Genomic DNA, 25,317 nt, shown 5'->3' with positions numbered 1-25,317 from the left:
GAATCTAAAAGTTATGTGGTATCACAGGAAACGCTATGACATCATTATTTCTTCTCTGCACTCCCTTTTTAAAATTCTGTTGCACTATCCCAGAGTTCAATTCATTCTTAAAAATATCATCGACATTATCCGTTAATTCAACTCGGCTCATATCTACATATAGAAGCAATCTCAAGTTTTCAAATAACCTAACATGCATGTTTTTAGAACGTGGGAGGGAGCCAGCGCTGCCAGAGAAAACTCCTTCAAAGCACAGGGAGAACAAGCCAAATAAACACATGAGGGACAGAGCCGTGATTCAAACGCTGAACCTCATAACTGCCTAGTTGTAGGTTAACCACTTGACCACATGCTGGCATTTCCCAAACTATTAAAAATAATATCTACTACATTGTTAATTGCCCCGTAATCAATCAAAAAAACACTAGGGATGCCTGTATTGGTATCCGTGGCAATGCTGTACAATACTCAGTTCTCATAAAAAATAAAATAAAATTTAAAAAATGCACCGATACCATAAACTGATACCACATGACCAGTCTGAAATATACTTTCCTAGTAGGAGCCTTGTCAGCAGTGTGGTGATACTTAAGGTAAGCACAGATGACAACACTTTTAGGCGACTGTAAATTACGCTCTTCAAATGCTCGGCTCTGGTCGAACCAGCGATCGGGCCAGACAAGGCGCTGCAGTGTTTCACGTCCAGTCATGACAATTAACAGATGGTGTATCAAGCATCGGATCGGACAAAGAAACAAGCCCAAGCAGTGGAGCACAAACTCATTAAAGTCACTGCATGTTTACAAAAGTTCTATTTTGTTCTGATAGTCTACTTCTAAACAATATTTTCATTCACTATGATAACCACTGAGCATGTGCAGGAAAAATGCATTTGGCTGCATGCCATTCCAGCATCATAGAGTGTCATGGCATAAACATTTGCTTTGTTTTTCACATCAAGCCACAGACAGAAAACGTTTCCCAGCCGCAAATTCCAGTGCAGCAGTTTCAAATTACCCAGATGTGGCCATTAAAAATGGAGCTACAAAGATTCAATGATGAGGTTCAAGGGTTAAGTAACATTTTTACACACAAACAACTGGACCGTGCGTACTACTATGGCACTGGGCTCTTGTTTGTTAATGGTATTTAGGGTTATTTGATCATAGTTTAAAGCAGGGGTGGGCAAACCATTTGATTGGGGTGCCACAATGGGTTCTAAAATTTGACAGAGGGGCCGGACCAAGAGCAGATGGATGGAGTGCTTTGGTAACCGCACCTCATCTGAGAGAAAAAATACATTTGATTTGAAATGAAAGTGAACAAAAGCATTACTACAATATATGTCTTTGAAAACCCACAGTGTTTAGAAAATTAAACATTAACAAGATTTATTCATTTAAAGTTTTTCAAGTTCGGCGGGCCGGATAAAAATGTTTAACGGGCCGCATGTGGCCCCCGGGCCATAGTTTGGTTTACCTGGTTTAAAGTGGGTGAGCAAAGCACATAGTGAAAACTTTCTACTGACACAAAAGCAGACGAACACCTGTTTTATTTTTGTATTCACAGAGGTGAAAAATAAATGTAAAAGTTGTAATGCTAAGCTGGTACATAAATGTATTTTTAACAATCTAACTTCAAGTCGCAAAGTTCAAGTCAGTTGTACAGTAACATGGCAGTACATTCACTCATGGTCAAATCATTAGTTACATCTGCACTTCATTGATGTGATGAGATCCATCACTTTTACAACTCTTGTACTGTAGTTTATTAGCCAATTTGTGTAGCGTGCAAGGGAAAACAAATTTGAAAAAAATATTGCCATTCAAACCATTCTGGGACTGAAAATACAAGACGTGTGGTCCGTTGGATCCTGCTGCAACAAGTCTGCATACCATAAGTGTGTGAAAACATACAGTATGTTTTATAGGCATGTCTACAAAACAAAAAGCATTAAACATTTCCCAACATACATCGTTCATGACCCGAGGACACGACTCTGATGTGACACTCCAGCCCTTTATACAAATAAACATAACCGGACGCAGTGATGTGCTTCCTGTAGCGAGAAACTAAAAGGAGGGAATCAAAACACTGCGATCTTGGCAGACTTACAAAATTTAACAGTGAAGCTTGGAGAACTTGGAGTGGATCCGTCAGAACACCTATTTTAGCGACAAGAGAAAAACTAGAAAAGGCACTGATCAAGTGCAGATCTCGGTTAAGGTTGAACAGTTTTAAACAAGTATTTGATTGAAAATTGATAGCGCTGGGCTGCCTCATTGCATTCCTGTGCGTTCCAGTAATTTGCACTTAGCCGAGGGGCGAGAGGCACACACGGCAGATTTTTTTTCAGTGCAGCTCCATCAGCTGGATGGGGCGAGCACTACACACACTCGCCCGCAAAGACAAATATATTCAATTACATTTCTCAATCATCCCCTTAAACACAATCCTCACCTATTAGTGCTGTTATTTTCCATTGCACTCTCTTATTTATCTAATTTATATATTTGTCTGTATTATTGTTGTATTGCACTGGAGAGGGGAGCCCTCTAATCTCGTTGCACACTTGAGTACAATGACAATAAAGGGATTTCTAATTCTAATTCTAATATAGGATTTGAATTTGGCTTCGCAGACTGCACAAATTATTTACAATTTCTCCAGTGACATTGAGTACATTTTTAAAGTAAAACTATGGAAAAGTCTGTCTTCAAGTGTCTTCAAAGATCAATGAAACACTTCAGCAAATCCTTAGTTGGTGCGACTTGTTCCACGCTAATACTGATGGAATGACTCAGGACGCATATCTTCAGCAAGGCAGTTTACAGTTTGAAAAGCAACGCTTTCATGGAAAATACGTCCTTGAAAACATTTTAAACTGATAGCTTTATGTGACTAATTGGAGGCTTTGCTGCTATGAAAAAATGATACTCCAGTTCAACCAATGCGGGTAAACACTTTAAAGTTAAGGCTAAAAGTCCAAATCCAGAGTGCTCGGAGGTGAAGTGAACCCAACTAAACACTTAAGAGATTCCTCTATATTTTCCACACCATGACTGAAGCTTTTAAAAAGAGACCAAAAAGAAAAATCCCCAAAGAAGTTTCCACAACCGGGTGGAGTGACGGTGGTGCATCAGCAGAACAGCATTTAGGCTCTAAAACTGGAACTTTGAGTCCCCTTCTTAGTAGTCTCTGCTGTGGATAAAGGGGGTCTTGGTGTAATTACAGGGCCCCGTTGTGGGCAAAGAACCACTGGCACTCAAACAAAATATGAGGGTGACGTGTAAGCACACGCATGCATGCATGCACGCTTACAACCCGTTAAATGTGAAGGCAAAGCTCAGACGGCCACGTGGGGGAGGGGTCGTAATCAGATCCAGGTTGTGTCACAGCAAAGACTGACTTCTGACCCATCGGCCAACCCTGCAAGTGTCTGCTGTTGTTTGAGCGTGTGCAAATGTCACTGTTTAGTTGGGGGGGGTCCGGCTCACGCGTGAATGAAGGCAACAGCTGCAAAATGACCCCCCCCCCCCCCGCCTCCACACACACTCTTGTTTCAATTTCCATGCGTGCAAAGTGTAGCCACCGACGTTTAGCAGGCGGTGAACTGAGCTTTTAGATCCAAAAGAGCTCGTGGATTCATGCCAACAGTTTGATCGGCCTCTCATCCATCCTTCCTTCCTGCCCTTCCCTCTCAAGGTTTCTCGTCATTCCAGTTCTCCCCGCTGATCCCAACAGACTATAAACTCTTCCCTTTGTCTAGAGCAGAATTGCTTTCCTTTCTCATTAAAAGTGAAGGTCTGTAAACCCTCATAAAACCAGCCATTTCTTTCTACAACCCTAATTTACAGTCTTGCTGCTGCCAGTCGGCACCCCCTGCAACGCGTGACAAAGCCCATCTGCTACCAAAACGATGGACAAGAAAGCAAAACTGGGCAGGACGCGGGCCAGGATATAAACGTCCAAACTGACACAATTTGTGTGCGCAGACAAGGCATGCAGCGGGGTGTTTTTCTATCTTTTGAGTTAGGATGTTAACGTGTAAAGGCAGTTACACAACAGCAGGCAACCTTCCCAGATCACTCTCTGCTTTGTATTTATTGGCTGAAGCGAAGGCCGGGTCCTCTACATTTAGATGGACGCCACATCCTCTACGAGATGGGGAAATAAAGCTAAGATGAAAACATTCTTGCTGCCATTATTTCTTTATGTCATATATGAATCAAGAAGACTACAGGAGAGGTGAAAAGACAAGAATGTACACTTTGAAGGAGAAACACAAATGCAATGACTGGCCTTTTTTTTAGTAATACTGTTCTGACATGTCACATGGACTCTACATGCTTAGATAATAATTAATTAATAATTTGCCCTTTATTAGTCCCACAATGGGGAAATTTGAGATTCTAACCCAGGCCTCCTGGGGAGACTGCGTCCTGAACGCGGCGCCTTAGACCACTCGGCCATAACTCATACGTATATTTTGTCCTCTTACACAGACTTTAATGTGTCATATAGAGTGCAGCGAGGTGTACTCTGCATTGCAAAGAATACTCAACACATTAAAATGTGACACAAATGCACAATACATTTTTAGAACATTTGCGTCACAGTGACAAAAAAAATCCCATGTTGACACTGCGCTCATTTGAATAAAACTACTAACAGAAATGATATATTGGGAGTCAAACTGCTAAATATTTACAGCATTATAAATTAAATATAGTCATTGGAACTGGAAACAGCTACCGTAATCTTTTACAAAACAATGTTTTACCCAAGTACTGAATTTTGACAACACAACAAAGCAACTTCTCAACAAACGCGTGTGCTTGTGTGCATCCTTGTAGTTTCAACCACAGGAAATAATAAGAGACAACATAGCACTGTGATTGAGACTGAAGCCTAAACAAGTAATTTTGTGTAACTACACCTCCACCACAAATGCTCACAACGCTGTCTTGGCTACACAATGTGGTGCATTGAGTGTGAAGGAAAGACAAAAATAACCAGTAGAATCAACCTTCAAAGGAACACTCAAGAACTTTGTTTGCACGAATTTACCGTTGTGTGTGTGCATAATATACATTACACTTCCACTGGTTCGGTTTCTCTGTGGGCGGGAAGGCTGGCGAAAAAATGACCACAAAGAAAAAGAAAAGCAGGAATTTTCAGGGCGTGCCAAAGAATCTTAGGCATGCCTTTTTTTTTTTGACTGGAGGGCATGAAAATAATTGTTTAACAAACTGGCCTGGGAATTAGTAGCGAGGCTGACCATTTGTGAGCATTTAGCTCTGAGCAAGTACAAGAGCATATCAATGCATGCATGCGTCACTGTGGATTCTATCGTAGACGCAACACTTCCCTGACTGTGACATGGGAAGTTGTTGAGCTACTCTGAGGGAGCCCCTGATAAGTGCCTCAATCACAAACGTGCTGGCTAAAAAGAACACACTATTCCCGAGCAATCTGGAGGAGACATTTGTGAAACACAAGCCAAGACACTCTCCTGCGTTTTGGAACTTTGGGAACAAGCAAGAATGGGTTAGAGTATGTTGTAACCCCTCCCTCAGTTCTCAGACAAACCCCCAGACACCCTTTCCAGGCCTCCTTCACGCTTTATCCAACTTCTCTTTCCGGAGGGTGGGGGGGAGTCAAGGAAGCTGAGGAAAAAGTACACCATGAACACGTTGACACCAAGCTAAACATTCTGCTATACAGGATGTCCCAAATGCAGCCATTTAAGTTGGCTACTTTGTGAAACCCAGCATTCAAAACGGAGGTGAGAAAGATGGGAAAGTTAAAGAGGAAGAAGCCACAGTTTAGGGTCTTGCCCATATTTTTTAAAAACGTTTTTCTACCTATGGGGTAAAAAGAAATCTACATCCACCCCAAAAATTATTTTAACAGTCTCTATACATTAGAGACGCGTGTGTCAGGTGTCTAGCGCATTTCAGAAAATCAGAAGCCTGAAAAATTAGCCTAACTAACTTTGCCGCACATTCGGACACCTACCCTCAAAGAAGTATTTTTAAAATCAGCGCTTCTCTAGTAGATGGAGCTTGGGATGCACAGCGTCTTAAAAGTCATGCTCGTGTTGGTCATTGCATGAAATGACATCAGTGCACATAAGTTCATAGCATCATTAGATTTGGCATTTTCTTCATTTTCTTCCCCATAACATTTCACCTAATTTCAAAAAGCAGGGAATAGCTAGAAATAACATTAACTTGCTGGTGTAAGTCTCCAGGCCAACAGGTGGCAGTAGTTCACCATCAGGCTGCAACACAAAAACGTTACTTGTAGTAATGCTATTTTTCCTCGACAAATAAGTCAACCAAACTGCTTTTTCCCCCCCGATATTTTCTCAAAGTTCAACATGTGGTACAGCCAATATTAGAACGACAAACAGTCACAGGCAAAGATGCATGTAACTGCAAAGAGAATGAGCCCAGACATTACCCAACGTGCCAACTTAAAAAGATCACAAACCATCTTGACAAACAAACGTGAGCAAAGCTAAGCTTTTACTTCCTCTCACAAAAAAATCATTGTTCCTTCACTAGTCGTACATGTTTAAGGCCATATTAATGGTGGATAAAGTTTTCGAAATTACCTTCGTCTTGATCTTGAATTTTATATCCATCCACTCTTATGTGGAAAAGCAGAACTCGAAAATAGAAAATCTAAATGGTCAGTGCACTCAACATGTACAAGAATAAAAGTGCAGGCGTGGGAGGAAGCAGGGCAAAGAATATTCATATCCTATATATAGTTGAACTGTGACAGGATGTCCGAGGGGAGAAAGAAGTCTGGCCATGAACAACACACATCCGAGACGGGGTGTGGGTGTGTGTGTGTGTGTGTTTGTTTACTTATGCATCCCCAATGTTGCCTTGCTTCAACATTTCACCAGAAAGTGTGAAATGTCACAATGCATTATCGTCACAGCAAACTTGTCTAATGTGATCGGCTGTAGCATGGAGACAACCGTGAACAAAAGGCAAAGGAGGTCCTGAACGAGGCGATCACACACCACAGTAAAAAAACGAGACGTGAGGAGGGAAGAAAGTGGATCAGAGCGCTAGGGTGACTCATCAGAAAAGGAATGTCCTGTCGTTGCCAGAAGAGCCACAGACACCACTGCAATGGTCCCCCCCCCTCCAGTGCTTTCCGTCATACAGTCCCCCAGCTCTCATTTTTCATTTTTCCACCACTGTCTTCTTTTTGTCCTATCAATGCTACCAAAGCATTCCTCAAGAGTATTTTTCCATCTATGATGCCCTGTAAGCGGAAACTTAAACTCCAAATACTATACATTTATATGCAGAGTGAAAAACGAAGGTTTATGAATAATTATCAGAATGGCACTCAGTAGAGCGCCACGGCTAAACAACCTCTACTGAGATCAGGACCAGTTTGTACAGCCACAGATGCTCACCTTCTGCAAACGCCGTTTTGAGTCATGAGTTAGTCACTCGGAAATCAAGGGGAAGGGACAGAAAACGAGCCAGCACCTTTATCTCGATGTGCACCAAAATGTATTGGGCTCTTACTTGGCTCTTGGGCCAACGCTTGACAATGTTTCGTGGCAATCAGGTGAACACATTCTGAGTCATCGGAATCGCTAACAATTTGATGAAACCGTTTCCTTGGCAGAGGTAGTCGACTTATTTGCGCCACCACAGGATATGACCACTCAACAAATGAATGTGGTGAGAAACCCACATGACCACAATCATGATTTCGCAGTCCCATTGTGTTTATTCATGTGACAAAAATGTGTTCTCACTGAGGAGTTAGTCCTTCTATGTTGCAATTTAGATTTAGAAACGACTTTTCTTATAACAAATAACAGATATACAAATTAATCTAGAGTTAAACTGTCTGAATCATGAGAACGTTAGAAACCATAAGTAAAAATGGAGCTAATGTATAAGTAAGTACATGACTCAATGTCAAGGCATACAAACAATTTAAACGTAGGATGGTTGTATTGTAACGGATGCATTGATGACGTTATGATGCCATTTTTGAAGATGAAATAGAAACTGCTGAATATATATATATATATATATATATATATATATATATATATATATATATATATATATATATCCCAAAGTGGAGTTTTTTCCCCCTGTGATAACACATTCAAAACAAACGCCGACAGTTAATCCGTTTTGGAGTCTGAACTGAGGTCTCGCGAGTGATATTGTACACATCCCTTAGCATTCAAATGTATTCAATAAATAATGTGTTGTCCTTATGTAATCTTATGTATTCCAAAACACACCTAAATAACCTAGTACATTTCGGTGAAAATATGCCAAAATTGCATCTTCACTGGGTTGGTTCAACCGTGTAGCATTGAGTGATCCAAATGATCAAACAGACTAATAATTTTGCGAGCTCTTTAATTCCACAAGTTAATGCAGAATTTACCAAAGCAACATCCAGACAGCAGCAAAATATGCCAGAAGGCCACAATGCCAAACGGTAATCTGTACAGTAAATGGCCTCCTGCATGCTTTCTAATTAGCAGGCTACTGAAAATCATTTTGCCAAGGTCTACTTCCACAGTCCCGCTGATTCTGTATACATTAGAGGTGCCCATTAATAGCTGAACATTTGCCAGTCAGCTTAAATGTTCCTGGCGATCACAGCCAGGAGGGAGGAGGAGGAGCTCCTTGTTGAAGAAAGCCAACAACATGCAGAAGAGTGCCAATTTGCAGACAAACCTAAGGCCTTTACACATTCTTTCATCACTTCCCAGCGTCCATGTGGTAGGATGATTAGAGAGCGAGGTCACAAAGATGAAATGTGGGGGGAGAGACGTATGTGATGGGGTGTGTAAAATGAAGTTCCACACACTCAAATGTATTTTTCAACAGTTGATTATTATGACCATCAAATATAAGGATTAACAAAATAAGTTATTGTTTTTGCAATCTTTGCTCCGCAATTATTAATGTCAACTCATTTGCCATACTATAATAAACATGTCACTATGCCACCATTACTTACTTGTCAAATCATTTTTTTTACTCCTTGCGATCACTTATTTGGTGGCATTCCAAAAAAACGACAGAGCGAAAGCAGAACATACCAAAGTAATTTGGAATTTGACCTGAAACCAACCAAATGTGACTAAACTACAGACGCTAATATTTAACATGAGGGTCTTTATATCCAATCCGGTGATAGGGTGTAGGAATTAAAAATGTTTGTACATGTCCCTCAAACCTTTTACGGACCATGTGTAATTGGACAATTGGCTGTTCAGCTGTTCCATGTCCAGGTGTGCGTTATTCCCTCATTATCCCATTTACAAGGAGCAGATAAAAGGTTTACAACTGTGCTGCATGTCTGTCGCTGTCAACGCTCAATAGGAGATCCAAAGAACTACCACCATCAGTCAAGCAAGCCACCATTTCCATTGTGGATTAATTAAAAAAAAAAAAGATGATCAAACACCCTTTATGGAACATGATTTCCTCCTCAAATAGGTCTGAATGAACCACTCACAAGGAAAATGAGAAACAGGACAAAATGCACCAATCACGTGTATACGGATGAAACTACCAGGATGACTATTAGGCAGATGGAAGCAGAAAATGGTCACCCTGCAGAATGAAGAGGGGCCTCTGTGCTCCTTCTCTGTTCAAACACACCTCACGGGTGTCTGCTCCCTGCAACAACAATGCAGACACACATATATTGCGGCCTGGCTAACAGTGGCTAACACAATAAGCCTATTGAGAGTCAATGAAACACACTGCACCAACAAACTGCAATGTGGTCATTTTGCCAAGCTGACAGCCTGCAAGGAATCTACTCTTTGCTGTCTTTAATTCATCATTCATCTGTCGAATCCGGTCTGGGCCTTAACACACACACACTCGTGCACATGCTACACGTATACACACTTGTTTGGTCAAGGGCAGACAAGCTGTATTGTTTCACACGGGAAGCCGGGGCAGCGATAACAGATCTCCGTTTTTTATCTGATTGCTAACACACACACATGCACGTACACACACACACCCACACCTCCACACACACGCACACTTCTTTCTCATCAGCTGCCGTGCACAAGCTTAACCACCCACACAGATGCAAAGATTTAAAGTGTGGCCAACATACCGTAATTACATCCAAACTGCAGGAGCAGATGCATCCACATGCTTTGGGCCTCATGAGGTGGCAGCTGGGATGAGGTAAAGTGTTTTTATCTCTGTGCAATGGTAGACAATATAGGTCTGACACTAAAATGTTAGTTCTATTAAACAGATGTGCTTTTATCAGACGATATCAAAGCGCTGTGCGCAGTGCTTGTCACAAAAGGTGGCCTGTAAACGCCTGAGGTACTTTTTTTCCCACAGTCAGCCACTCTTGATGCAGAGATGTGTTACACAGTCTGAGTGTGTGCGCATTTTATGATGATGTTAAAAGAAATGGAAGACAAGGGAGAAGGATAAGATATAAGCACGCAGCATTTAGTGATGGTATATTTGGACACATACAAACAAACACAGACACAGTGCTGGCAGGTCTGGAGCTAGCCAGCAGAGGCAATGATGGAGAAGGTGGGGAGGGTTTGGGGGGGCGGTTGCAAGGATGACAGTGCACCAGTTCATCTACAATGACACATTTACTTGTTTGGACCAATCCAATGTGAGCGCAGCTTTAAAACATTGCCTGTTTACTAAACAGATAATCGGATCAGCTGAAGGAAAACACGCACATTTTCACAGAAAATGTAGAAATGAGCGCTGGGTAAAAAAAACAAGACCACAAGACTGATGTCGCCAGGAGGGAACGGAAAGGAAAAACCTCAGCGGGAATTGCCCAAAAAAAGGCAATCCTTTGGCAATTTTTGTTACCATCAACAATGTCAGCACTATGGCCCATGGGGTATATATAGTAGTACTATGAAGAGCCTTTCATCTGGCCCACCATGCAACTCCAAATACTTTAGAGGGAGGAGTTAGAAAGAAAAACATTTAATCCATAAATGCTTACATATTAAGAAGGATTATTTTATTGAAGGCATCATATTTTTTATGTCCCTGATTAGAGGTGGCGTTAAAGGAAGAAAAAGCTCAGCTCAGCTCGACACATTCAACTTGGGACTGATTCTAAGCCTTCCAACTCTACAAAATAATAAAAACAACCCATCCCTCAATTTCTCAGTTATAACACAAACAGGGAAGTAAGTGACTCCATGTGTGGACAAATCAAAGAAGCATAATTTGTACTGTATTCTTTCAAGAGTCAAGCTAGCCGGAGATAGGCTGAGAACAATTATTGCTGGCAATGTCCAAGTCCAGGCAGCACTGTGCACCAATACAAGTGCCTGAAGCCTGAACACAACAATGTGAGCAAAGTTAAGAGAATGTCCTACTTTGTGTGTTTGTTTCACAAAGACCTTGTTTGCACTGACACGGTAGTCGTACGTGGGACAAGACGGACGCTGTGCACACTCTGGATGTGTTGAAAAGCTAGAGTGTAATGTATTGTTTTGAATACAAATTACAACAGGACTGCGGGTGTGCTGAAGCCCATCCCAGATGACTTTAGGAGACAGGCAGGGTACACCGGACAAGCAATCATCCACACTAGCATTCAAACCTATCGACAATTTAGAGTCTTCAATTAACCCGCATGAATGTTTTTGGAACGTACCCGGAGAAACAAGAACATGGAAACGCCACACAGGCAGGCTGGAGCCCAGGTTGGAATACATAACATCTGCAGTGCGATGTGGATGTGCTAATCAGTCATCCACTGTGCCATCACCATCCGATCCCATAAATTAGTATTATAATTCCAAGCATCTGACTCCATTACCTCCAAAATCATCACATTTCAGGTGACCACCCCAAATCTTTGTTGAAACATTGCAAAGAGTGCAAGCCATTTCAACAGCTTAAATTTGACAATAATTAGAAAAATCAATACAACTTAATAATAATAATATAAATAATACCCACATGTGTAGATTGGTCAAGAGAATAAATTAGTGAAAAAATATTACACTTACTAAATTGTGACATGAAAGGTTCTGGTCCAACTGCCGCACTAAACTAAATAGGTGGAGACAAAAAGCCACCCCATATTGAATTGTGGATTCTTTCAACTAGTCAAAATGTTTGCTAAAATGACAGTGTTCTATTTTTAATGAAAAAGCGGAGTTGTATATGTTTTTAATTTGAATTGCACATAACATTGAAATAAACTCACTCAAATCAAATATCTGAAACTGAGCATGATGATTATTAAAGCAGACAATACAAATATTAAAAACTAATGTTTTGAAAGGATTAAATCACATAGCTTTGTTTGCTTTCGTCCACATGGGGTGGATGATTGAGCAATCGTGATTTAAACATTACAGGCAACCAGCATGGATGACCCCATACGTTGTTAAGTCATGGAGGGTTTCATTCTCGTAAAATATGAAGTTCAACTCAGAGCTAGCATCAAACACGGGTTGGTTATGATGTGACAGATAAATGTTTAACGTGCGCTTCTCAAATATAAAAGGTTAATTTAAACAACAATTTTGTTGCGTGAATACAACGGAAGAGCTCAGGTGAATTCGTCGCATGTTATTAAGGGGAGAAAACTCAATCACAGTTGACAATAAAACAAAACCCTCAATCTGGGTCCGTGAACGCCCCATCCTAGGCTCCAGTTTCCCGACTTTCGGCCGCGACCCGTCCGTCCGCAGCACGGCGGGCCCATCCGAGGCGAAACCTAATCCGCGTACGGGCGACTTTACCACTCCCCCTCGCTTCTATACATTTTAGAGCAAAATATATCAAAAAGAGAAGTGAACAACACCGGTCACCCGCTGTTAGAGCGTCAATTCTTCACTCACCTCCTCTCTGGTGCGTTTACGTCCTACTCGTCCTGCTCTGCCGCTCCAGCTCTCTGCTCTCCTCCCCTCCGTTTCCTCTCCGTGTCTTGCTCTTTTCCTTCGCTCTTCCAGGTCTGAGGGAACCGGGGGACGGTGCTCCGGAAGCAAAAACAGGCAAGGCTCCTCCCCACTCTCTAATTGCCATACAGTGGATATGAAAACTTTTTCCACCATCTTTCTAAACAATATGAATCAGTACTATATTAAAATATATGTACAAATTTATAGATTTTTGTTTTTACCTTGTTAAGGGGAAATGCTAACATAAAATCAAATAATGTGGTTGATCAAGCGTTCAAAAAGGATTAACCAATCAGAACCAAATATTCCAAACGCGTGAGAAAATGTGCAAAATGTGTGCGTACTTGTGCAAATTCTTTATTTTAGTTATTTACAATAAATATTCGTATTGAAAATACTACTCAAGTAAAGTAAATATATCTGGAAAATGAAGATCATTTTAATTAAGAAAATAAATCAATGCTGATATTATCACAAATAACCAAACAACCAAGAAAATTAATACATGAATAAAACACATTCATTGAATATAGTATAGCTGCTCAACAACTACATTCTGATATCCATCAGTATGAATTAATACTATCATGTATTGTAACTCCATTCCTTCAGATTTGCCTTACACCACCAAACAACAATATTAAAGGGGAAGTCATCAAGATTTAAACATTTATAAAATAATAAAATACCCATGTGCAAAACATACCCTTATAAGTTTTACTAAAGGTGCATCTCAATCAATTAGAATATTTAAAAGTTTATTTAATTTTTAAATACATACACACACATACACAGTACTTTACAATGCAGTTGTATTTATGCATAGAAACTAAGTAAAATAGTCTAGAATAATAACAGTCCGCCAATGTCGCTTAAAAATTGCAGAACACTAGCAATGCGACACATTGAATTATTTGCTTACAAGTGGCTGAAGTCTGTGCAAGATGAGAGCCACCATTGCGGAATAAATAGTGGTCAAAGAAGGCAGAATGCAATTAAACAAATTGGAGGCTGTGCATCCGCTTCAAAAGCAATTGGCAAAACTGAAGTGTGTGCTGAGTGTGCCAAACCACAAAGCAATTACTGATTACTTGAAATGTGGATTATGGAGTCAACTTTGGCAAGAAGGCAATAACCATTTGGATCACTGCAAGATGGGTCAATAAAAAGGCCCAAACAAGCAATGTGTGTTATTTTACAGAACTCTTTAATTAGAATTAACTGTATAATACATCATATATATCTCACACTGCATTCAGATATGTTACAAATAACGCTGACAATCGATTTCAACATTAAATACAGTATCTACAATACAGACAAATAGGCGCACCTTAATTAATTTCAACCATAATTTTCTTATTCCTAGGACCAGCTCAATAAATATTTGCATTCCAAGCACCATCATCACAACCAACATCCTGCACCATAGGCCTATGTTTTATCAAAAACGAGGGGGAGCCTTTATCCTTTAAAATGTATTAAATTTTTGCAAGCTTGATCGTTAACATTGCACTTAAAGCTGAGAAAAAGAAAACTGTAATTAAATTATGAACATCAGGTGTCGCACAGAAGTTAAATAATAATTGATCCATTCATCCATTCATGATCCGATCTGCTTCTCCTCACAGTGTTTTATTATTGATTACGATTGTATGTTTTAGGCGTTTGTGTGCCCTTTGAACTACGACGCTGTCTTCTGTTGACATCTAGCGGCTATTCTTGGTACCTCAAGTCTGTCACAGCTTTATCGTCAGGTAGTCTTTCTTGATGATTTATTACAACAGCCTGTACAATTAATCGATGGATGTATTTTTATATTTTAATTTAAGACATTTTCATCTTCACCCCCCAAAAAATAAAATAAATAAAGACAAAGAGGTGGCGTGCGCTTCACTCGTTAAATTGCAATTTCTCCAATCCAACAGGTGGCGCTGCATAGAATGCGTTACACTTTGTCCACCAATCAACCGGATGATGCAGTTTGAACAAGGAGCGGGGAATACGACAAAATGAGTTAGCGACGAAAGCTGCCAAGATCTCGGAATACAAGCAAACGATCGAAAGTAAATATTTTAAATAAAAAATGTCCACCGTGAAGCCAATATTTTTGAGGACTTATGGTAAGCATAAGCGCAAAATAACGGCCTGGGTTTCACCGAAGGCGCACAAACAGGCCTTCGACAGCTCACTGTCTTCAGACGATTCCTTGATTGAATTCACCAAATACACCAAAATCAGGTAAACAAACAAAGAGTAGCATGATCATTTCTCACTGCACCCAGTTGGTTGCAAATCACTTAAGTAAAGAATGTAAGAGTTTCGGTAATGCTCAGTGGGACATACTTAGTGTCTTCGGCTAGATTGTAGTACTGTAAGTTCTGCTACTTCTTGTCTTGTGTCTGAGGTGTGGGCATAAGCTGTCCATGACTTCCATCTTTATTTTTAATACAGATATAATAAATACATGAGTGTTGAAAACTGATTCTCTTTTGCGATGTCAACCTTGTTTCCGACAGCAGCGGCTTAAAAAAAGCAAGTGTAAATAAAACATAAACAACAATGTGATGCACTTAAAAACTTAATTCATTCAGTGCCAGCATAGGTCAAATGAATGGAATTTTTGACGTATATACCCGTCAATGGGAGTGAATTAATATATCAGCAAAAAAAAAACCCACAATACAATCGCCTAACAACCTGACAAAATGTTTCTCTTCAATCAAAATACACTATAGCTCCCTTTGCATTGGCACTTGGCAAACTGGAGTAGTCGAGTTTTATTGCCACTTGATGCTCATACACTTTAAAGTAGTTTGAGATGAAAGAGAGGAGCAACATTGAAGTCTCCTTCAGATTTTTGTTAAAGTTTAACATTAAATATTAAATTACCGAAACAGCTGGAAATAACTTATTTTAGCACAGAATCTCTATTTGCAGACTAATTGTCTCAGTGTTTAGTCAAAATAAGACATCTGCAAGCATCTGCTATTACTTTCGGAAAACAATGATCAACATATTTGTATATTTTTACTTAAGAAGTACAACCCAAGCCGGTAGCCCTTAATTGATCAGTGCTCAACAAGTAGCTTTCTGTTTCAAAAAGGTCAGTGACCCCTGCATGAGAACAATACTGCACTCGAAAGTTTAGAGAACCTCAAAAAATGCTCGAGATATTTATTAGTTAGGGAAAATATAACTCAGGTGAAATTGTGTGCTTACCAGTACCACTATAGTTTTGGTAATTTAATTGACCGCCACAAGATGACCTGGCGGATATTTTCCGTCCTCATTGTTTCTGACTTGATCTTTCTCGACGCAGGAAAAAAAAACCTGTCTCAGTCGCAGCAGCAGTCGCAACAAGAAATAACAAGAGGTGTCTGATTATCAGCGAGAGTGAAGAAGATCTGTCATTTTCTGTGAGCAGTCAGAAAAATACACTGCAAATCAATGCAACTCCCAAGTAAGAAGTTGTATTATTATGGGGGAAAGTAACGTATACCATAAGTTTGTTTTATTTCAGACCGGACGATTATAGAGAAAAAATAATAATCACAATTATTTTGATTGAGATTGAAACGATTAATAAAACGATTATGCATTGATTTCAAAATTAGTATTTACTCATCGACAAAAGCTCATCCTTTCAATCTTAGCCTCCTGCCCATTCATCCCTGCACGTTGAACACTTTATTCTTTTTGATTGTTTGTTTTCTTCTTCACAATAGGGGCAGCCAACTTATGAACAAAGTGTGATTTATAGTCCAGAAAATTTAGATTTTAATTACTCATTTGTAGGGATGTAACGATTCGGTCGTCATGTTGTGTTCCTTCGAGTGCTGAGATTTCCGAGTTTATAAACGTAACACATGGTACGTGGTCACCGGGTAACTGTAATAACATCATAGCACTTGGGTTATTGTTGTTCGATGTCAAATGCGATATAGAAAAACTGTTATGTTTTTAATTAATGTGAGTTTGCTGACTAATGCCGCCATAATCCACAGTAGACTCCATAATATGTTAGTTTACCACTACATGACATTGCAGTCAAAGTGCAATCTCAATACTTTGACTTCTTTTAAGGATGCAGTCCAGTTCAACAATAACAGTTTGATCAGTGAAATATGATGCTATAAAATGACATCATGACATTTGTTTATGATTTTGTGATGAGCCCGGAGAAGCTGTTCAAATATCACTGGAAAATGCTTTTCAATTTTCAGAGCAAAGAAAGGTTCTTCCAAGGGAAAGAAGGTCCGTCCGACTAGGAGGAAAGCGAAAGAGAACATCATTGATGAGGAGGACATTTTCAGCATGCCACTGCCCTCTTGCCCTCAGCCTGCTCAAAGGGCCAGGGCAACCAGGTCTGTGCACCAACACACTCACAGATTTACACAATCAACTCCTGCTTTTGCCTCGCATTGAACATGCTCATATCCGCGTGGAAAGGACTCCTAAGCCCTCTCACTCTTCCATCCAATCCTGTCTGACCGATATACTGTATGTGTGGGGCATACTAAAATACAGCGCTTTAAGTTGAATTCCAATATCGTTTCCTTTCATTGTCAACCAGCAGTCATTCCATACAATTCAACTGACTGATGAGTGGGAATAATGTATTAAACCTTAACCCGCAGATGCATCAACAGGAAACGAGCACCAGTCTCAGTAAGAGCAGGGGTCACAATAAGACAGAAGAAGCAACATTGTCCGATTGCCAGCGAGAGTGACGAAGATATGTTATCTTCTGCAAAAAGCCACAGAAATCCTCTTCAAATCAATACTACTTCTAAGTGAGTTCTTGTATTACAATGTACACAGGTATCACAATATAAGTATTTTATATCAGTCAAAATTGATTATTATTCATTTAAAACAAATATTAATTCAAATTAAGGACCTGGAGAAAAAAAGGCTTATGTCTGCACAATATATGGAAGAAGATATTGGAACAATAGCCGATGCAATATGCATATCGCAAAGACGTGCAATACAATTATGTGTATATATACTGCATATATACACACACACGATGCTTCACAATTTGATTAATCGAAAATCTATTCCAGTTAATTGAATGCCTATCCCTTGTCTCTATGTTCCTTCTGTAACGCTAAATGCCACGTGTTGAAAAATGTTTGAGTCCATTTCTCCTTCCCGTTTTCCACAGTCTTCCTCATCTATCACTGGGCCGTTTTGTGACTCGTCGTCTGCCCCGCGCCGTCACCACTCAAGTCAAAGTGTCAAAGTTAAAAAGCGATGTCTTGAACTCTTTGGAAGACTTTACTTCTGGAGAGGAAAGTCAAATCTGTCTTTCTCCCAAGATGAAAAGAGTCCCTCTGTCAATGTTAGACTCAAGTGTGGAGAATCCCATCAGCAATCTGCATACCGACCCCTTGCAAAACATGCTCGTCAATGATTCAGCAGATCACAGCCATGGCCCACGCCCCAGGAAGCTCATCTTTTGCTCAACACCCACAGTTAACCTGTCAAGCAAACGCCCCCATATTGTTCTGGTCCCAATCACCGATCAGTCCCTGAACCGGGCATCCTTGTCCGTCAGCCGTATAGGTGCAAGCGGATGCCAAGAAGATGGGGACTCCCCAAGGCAGTCATGTTCTTCACCAGCCGTGGAGCTAATCTCCAACACGAAGCAGCAGGCAAGCCTGTGTGAGCCAAATGAACAAGCATGCCCGCCTTTCCATGAAGGACATTCAAAGGACCTTTTTACGCAACTAATGAGTATGAACAAGACGAGTGGAGACGGCAAAATGAAAAATGATGTGGAATCGGCAAGCCTCCATTTGCTGACCACAGACAGTGAAAGCAGAAACTCTTCAGCGTCCACAGCGGAAGACTCACTCTCACTGACTGAGGTTCTGAAGGAGAAGTGTTTGGCTCAGCGCTGCACTGTAAGAATGAAGAGATTAGACCGTTTCACTGTAAGTCAACTTTGCAGCCAGACCACCTACTCCTCCTGCCTTGCTGATGTTAGCTCAGCTCACGAAAGGCCAACTACCGAGCATCATCCAACTTTCACGGATATGTTATCACCAGAACTATTACACGGGTCTAGTTTAGTTGCCACTAAAGATGAAATCTGCGGGCGGTCAAACACATGGAATGAGTCGGAGTTCGAAGCTTCAGAAATGATCAGCCTTGCACCGTCATTGTCAGCGGAAAGTGAATTCAAGGAGGCGTCAACAACAACACACACGGATTCCAGCCAGCACACCGGCAGCAGCTTTGAATTTTTCACTTGTGCACAATTCACAACTAGCTTTCCTGGGCAAATGTCAGCAAGGGAACACGATGCAGATGATGGATTTCAAGGAAAAAGCTGCAAAGTTACGGACGAACGATTAGGGTTGGAGGAGATTAAGAGAGCAATCTCCCAAAGATTGTCTGTAAGACAATCAAGTTACAATGCTCTTGACATACCGTCCAGGGTCGAAAGCCTCTCAATGGAATTGATCCAAAAATGCCTAAATGACAGACTTGCAGTAGGAATGGAGAGATTGACCCAAACACAACTGAAGGAGCTGCAGCAAAAATGCACCGACTATAAATCATCAACAAATGGTTCCGATTTTACCAATGAGGAGCTGACAAGGAGCAAGCACCAGAATAAAACGGACTCTACTCATTCCAAAAAGATTTCATGCAAGGGTGTGGAAACGCGCTCATCTATTTCTGACAAGGTTGTGGGCTCAGTCCAAGAGGCCTCAAAAAAACCCTCAACAGTTGATCAAGAAGCTTCCGCTCTGGTTGGTAAAAAGAAGACGAGAAACAAACGGCCGGGTACTACCCGAAAGGCATGTGTCAGCGGTCTGAGCGTGACTCGTTGGAAGAATGACAGCAGACTGCAAGCGCCACCCATGTTCAAGAGTAAGAGAAAGAGAAGGGCTGCCGACTGCACCATCAACGATCTGCTCTCAGCGCAGCCCAGTGGACTGCAGGTTAGCATGACATGAGAACGGCCACGTTTAAAAATGTAGACGATTTGTCAGTCTTTCATGTGTTCACTACAATAGCATGTTCATAGAAAGCATTTTGCCTAAATCACAGTCGAGAAAAAAATTTGATACGCTAGCCTCAAAGCACAAAGCCAGAAATAGCTAATCGTAATCATTTTTTGAGTCAACAAAACTGCAAAGATACCAAACTTTTAACTTCAGTGAACGTGAGGTCGTGAACCTTGTTCATATTGTGGGCGAATGTTAACGGAATGGAGTATATTTTTGCTTCGCGAACGAGCTCATTCTGGGGCAGCTGAGCAGATTTATTTAACGGCAGGTCATTTTTGTTCAAGGGTGCGGGGTTTTTTACTACAAGGAGAAAACCTGGCTGAAAAATCACTATAAAAAGAATCCTCAATTAGGCGGAAAAGGCCGTTATTTGGCCACCACAACTCTGGATGCTTTCGTCATAAAAATTCAATGCATGCTCCAAGTGGAAAAAAAAAAAAACAAGCATATTGCGATAACAGGCTGTGAGCAGCCCCACTCCCCATTTTGGCTAAGTTTTCTTCCTATAATAATAGGCCAAAGAGGATTCAAGAACAAACAGAATGACATTAATGCTTTAGTTTTGCCTGCCCGGTTTCAAAAAAGCAAATACGCACTACGAGTACATCAACAGCCAACCTAAAACGCTGCATTGATTTAAAATAGCGTTGAACTAGTTCGCGTAGATGACAAACTTTCCCCACACTGCTAATGGAACTTCAAGTGACGATGATGTTTCCCCAGTGACTAACTTGACCATCCGTCCTGATGTGCACAGGGGATTATGGGGCATACACCAAATTCCTCTACCCCAGTGAAGAGGTGTTCACTCAACCTTTCATCCCTGCTGTTCAACAACACTCCGCACACACAGAACTGGAATCGACTTAAATCGGCTCTCTCCATTCACCGCAAAAGTACAGCTCATATGTGCCCATTAAACCCAAGCTGTGCTCATTTGTCTTCATCTAACCTTCAACCACTCTCTCTGGGCCCTTTTAGTCCTGCTCACACCGCAGAGTTCTAAAAAGCGGATGCCAACAGACATCAGTCGGGTATGAATGAAGGGATCATCATAATTTGACACCGCAGAACCAATTAGCATTCCAAAAACCTTGTCAACTAACTGTATGGAACTGTTCCAACCCCCACAGCTAACGTATGACATGGATTTGTCAGATGCAGAGAAGTCCTCTTTAGACCTGCTCACACCGCAGAGTTCTAAGAAGCGGATACCAACAGACATCAGTCAGGTATGAATGAAGGGTCGCCTTTTTTTTTTCTTTTTGACACCACAGAGTCCATCCACATAAAAAAAAAAAAATACATTGTCAGCTAACAATGCAAATGTTCCAACCCCCGCAGCTGATGTTTGAAACAGATTTGTCCGATGCTGAGAAGGTGTACGCTGAGTGCGGACAGCTGCAACCGCTGCCCTGGGAGGAGTGCTTTTCAGCTCTTCAGATGAGCCAATGCGTCAAGATTGGGGAGGGTACATTCGGTGAGGTGTTCTCCACCAGCAACTTGTCAGGAGAAACAGTTGCTCTTAAAGTACGTCTGTGCATATGCGCGTTATGATTATGTCACTGGCTACTTTTTATTATAAGCATCACCAATTCAAATGACATTTTTCTGTAATTGTGGCTGTAATGTTTTCAAGTTTTGTTTTACAAGGGCGGCAGCTACGCCCTTTTTTGGCACTTTCTGTCGACTGAAAATTGGATAAAAAGTCATTGAGTTGAGTAAAAACTAGTTTTTCAAGAATTTTGCCAAAGTTTGATACCAGTGAGAAATTAAGATCATTACAATTTTAATTGCTCTTCAGAAGTGGGCCAACTGTACCATGTTTTAAAGCTCTATTTGATCCATAAAATGTTTTAAAAAAAAATGATTTTGGAAAAGGGTTGCAGAAGACGTGGTGGGTTTCCCTGTGGAGTGAACTTTGTCAAAAAAATCTCAGCGTTAAACAGGATAAAAGTGTAAAGCTTTTCCTCAAGTTAAGACACTCGGTCCATTTGTAATTGAACCAGGAAATGTTCTTGTCGATTTATGGATTAAATTAGTTAGCCATTCAACTGCCTGTTAGAAAACAGTTGTGCAAAAAGTACTGAAACACTGAAAGTTTGGAGTGGACTTGCATTTAAAAGTTTAGGTCAAATGAAGTTCACCTAAAAGTTTCTAGTGTGTTTTAGTTTCAAACTGAAGTTCCACCCAAAAGCTCATTATCCCTAACTTTTTGTTATAAACATCTGATTTATGTGTAAATGAGATGTAATGACTTTAAAAAAGCGTTTGAAATTAATATTGAAAATAATGAATCAACCATCTTTTCTTCTTCTTTCAGGTCATTCCATTGGAGGGCAGTGAGAAGGTGAATGGTGAAGACCAGAAGACCTTTGGGGAGATCCTTCATGAGATTATTATCTCAAAGTAAATGTTCCTTTTTTTGCGTTTCATTAATACAAGATAAGATCCGCCTATATGATGCCCACCTTCCGTCGTTGTATAGAACTTTTGAGCATCTGCTTTGTAAACCATCTTGTATTGTTACAGGGAGCTGAGCAGCTTGAAAAAGAAGCATCATAACCAGACCAGCTGCTTCATCGGACTCAATGAGTAAATGCTCTCTCTGCTTCCCTTTCTCTCTTTTGCGTGCCCGTCGCTCTGCGCTTGCTGACATTTGTCTCGTTCCCTCATAGTCTCCACTGTGTCCAAGGCCGCTACCCTCCTGAGTTCCTGAATGCCTGGGACGCCTTTGATACGAAAAAGGGCTCTGAGAATGACAGACCAGGTTTTTGTTGCCTTCTCATTCTCTTGAATCCAGCAAGAAAAACACACTAAAGTCAAACATTTCTTGAACACACTTCTTACTGAATGTATTCTTTTTGACACAGAAGAATTATTTTGGAGCTTGGCATTGTATTGAGGAGACAAAAAGAGAGGAGGCAGGGGACAAAACTATCCCCACATGACACCTCTTATATGTTTACCGAAGCGGTGGTTTTAAACGAAATGAAGCATTTAAATTCTTGTTGTTTGCAACAATTCTTCAGCAAGAATTGTTTTCCTCTCGTTAGGGGAGGCGCAACATAAAATAGAGAAGCATGCTGTAAAGCATATATCCTCTCAGCTCTGTGTGAATCGCGATTTAACACACTGTATAGTGTAGTGGATTTTATGGTGAAAATAAGTGATATTGTTTCATGCTGTTTCTCTTTATGTGGTATAGATTTATTCGAAAACGACCAGTTGTTTCTCATCTTGGAGTTTGAGTTTGGTGGTGTCGACCTAGAGAACAGCAACGGAACGGTATTCACACGCCACTTTTGATTGCACGTTTAGTGTCGTATTATGTTTTTTTTCTAGAGCGGGCACTGTTGGACTATATTTATTAAATGGTACCCAACAGGGGGAAAAAACAATCCTGAGTTTTGGGGCGCGAACATTTTAGGATGAATCTTTGCATTCTCAAAATTGTAACATCACTTATGTCTTGAAGTTGTCCTCGTTGGTTGTGGCAAAGAGTATCCTCCACCAAGTGACCGCTGCGCTGGCTGTGGCTGAACAACAGCTGCACTTTGAGCACAGGTACACACAAAAACACTTTGATAAGGCCCATCATTTGTCTTCTCTTGGAAAGCATTTTGTTTAAATGCATTGGATGTGTCATTTGTTACTTTTGCTCTTTTTCTGAAGGGACCTCCACTGGGGCAACGTGCTAGTCAAAACAACAAAGCAGAAAACTGCAAGCTTCCTGCTCAATGGAGCAACACACTCTTTGGAAACCAAAGGAGTGTTTGTCCGCATTATTGACTACTCTCTGTCTAGATTGGAAATCGGTCAGTGGCATTTTCCCCTTACACTTCACCTCCTGAGCTACTTTAGTTTTCTTTGTTGTTTAATTGAATGAAACCGTCTGCAACGAGCTGTGTTCTCTCTAGATGGTCTGACAGTGTCCTGTGACATCTCAAATGATGAGGAGCTCTTCATGGGTCAGGGAGATTACCAGTTTGACATTTATAGACACATGAGAGAAGAAAATGGGTCAGTCCATTTATTTATTTATTTTTAACTGTGTCTCGGCAATGTGTGTTGGAAGGAGGTCACTTAGAACAGAGATTATCAACCATTTTTCAGTGTTTATTTTGTGAAATATTGTTTCAGCCAAGTACCCTTAACCAGCGCAAAACATTTTTGGGTAAAAAAAAAAAAAAAAGCAAGACGTAAAACATTCCATCCGTGTCTGATTTATTAAACTTTAAAACTTCATTTGTGTTGGTCCACAAAATAATAATCAATATAAAGTGTTCTCTTTTGAAACATCATCAAGTAATTTGGAGGAAAGTAATGTCACCAATGACAACACGCATCTGTATAAAACTTGTCTAAATCAAGGTATATCAGTTTGTACAAAGGAATCTCTTTAATGCAATTTAGCAGCAATATGATAAGAAAAATTTTTTAAAAACCCTTGTGAGGAGAAGCGCTTCAGATAATGCATGGGTTGATGGATGATTAAAAAAAAAAAACACATTTATTGGTGGATAAAGGGGACAAGTTGAGGTTCCTTCATGTTCCAATTAATTTGCTCCTAATTTGAAAAGAAAAATTTACTGTCCCTGTCACCAACGTCCAACATGAAACGTAACCTTTTGGCAGAAAAATGACCTCAACACAAATCTAACTCAGTTTTACACTCCTTTCTCACTATGTAGTATGTTTTAATATCACTGAACATTATAAAATACTGTATCAATAAACTAAAATATATGACAATATTTGTATTAGGTAAATATATTTGTCATCGTACAAGAGTATGAAAAACTTGGGTCTGATGCTTTGCTCCTTTATCGTCTGAATAACATCCCTGAGTTCATTCATCGAACTCTTGCCGTTTTATCTGTCACAGTAACAACTGGACCAACTACAACCCTCATTCCAACGTGTTGTGGCTCCACTACTTGTGCTCCAAGCTGCTCTCCATGCGCTACCGTGGAACAGGTGGGAGGAGCCGCAAGGACGCATGGAAGGAGCTCACAAGTTTTCACGACGACGTCCTGCAGTACACTTCTGCAACGGAAGCACTTCAAAAATCCCTGATGTTTAAATAACATGCAGTGAGTGTTTTCTCGACAAAAATTGTGTGAATTTGTAATGTTGCAAAGCAACACACACCAATTGAGGTCTGGTTCATGTTTCTCTGGCCGGTATTTTCTTAAAATCCCGTACATACGCTGTATATAAATACTTTTTACATTGTTGTTGTTGTTGAGTGTTTGGACTGTTTTCAAAATTACATTAAATAAACCAAGAATCAATTTCTTCGTATTGTTCAAGTAAACAATCTGTGAAGAT

The 25,317-nt window shown here is 40.4% G+C and overlaps 2 protein-coding genes across 5 annotated transcripts in view; one reads left to right on the top strand and one right to left on the bottom strand.

Annotated features, from left to right (window-relative positions):
* The window catches only part of apbb2b (amyloid beta precursor protein binding family B member 2b), a 41,780-nt gene extending 28,739 nt beyond the window's left edge, over window positions 1-13,041 (bottom strand). For all 3 annotated transcript variants that reach the window (XM_088302490.1, XM_088302492.1, XM_088302491.1), the window contains exon 1: window positions 12,893-13,041. The gene's annotated coding sequence lies outside the window, so the exon portion shown is untranslated. The remainder of the gene's footprint in view (window positions 1-12,892) is intronic.
* Window positions 13,042-14,903: 1,862 nt separating this feature from the next.
* Window positions 14,904-25,284, top strand: haspin (histone H3 associated protein kinase). Of its 2 annotated transcripts, XM_088302625.1 has the most exons (17): window positions 14,904-15,193; window positions 16,275-16,415; window positions 17,179-17,319; window positions 17,593-17,748; window positions 18,126-19,914; window positions 20,741-20,879; window positions 20,965-21,017; window positions 21,117-21,215; window positions 21,328-21,513; window positions 22,307-22,392; window positions 22,516-22,578; window positions 22,662-22,753; window positions 23,192-23,271; window positions 23,462-23,550; window positions 23,659-23,801; window positions 23,904-24,006; window positions 24,872-25,284. In XM_088302625.1, exons 1-17 carry the CDS (start codon window positions 15,039-15,041, stop codon window positions 25,071-25,073), a joined length of 3,717 nt encoding a protein of 1,238 aa, XP_088158751.1. In that variant the 5' UTR covers window positions 14,904-15,038; the 3' UTR covers window positions 25,074-25,284. The 2 variants fall into 2 exon arrangements, with proteins under 2 accessions (XP_088158751.1, XP_088158752.1); XM_088302626.1 differs by lacking the exon at window positions 16,275-16,415.
* The last annotated feature ends 33 nt before the right edge of the window (window positions 25,285-25,317 follow it).

This window comes from Idiotropiscis lumnitzeri, chromosome 8, assembly GCF_059441095.1.
Source record: "Idiotropiscis lumnitzeri isolate Australia: NSW breed Sydney's pygmy pipehorse chromosome 8, RoL_Ilum_1.0, whole genome shotgun sequence".
Lineage (NCBI taxonomy): Eukaryota > Metazoa > Chordata > Actinopteri > Syngnathiformes > Syngnathidae > Idiotropiscis > Idiotropiscis lumnitzeri.
The sequence above is the reverse complement of the archived record's forward strand: the minus strand, read 5'-3'. Positions and strand labels throughout refer to the sequence as shown.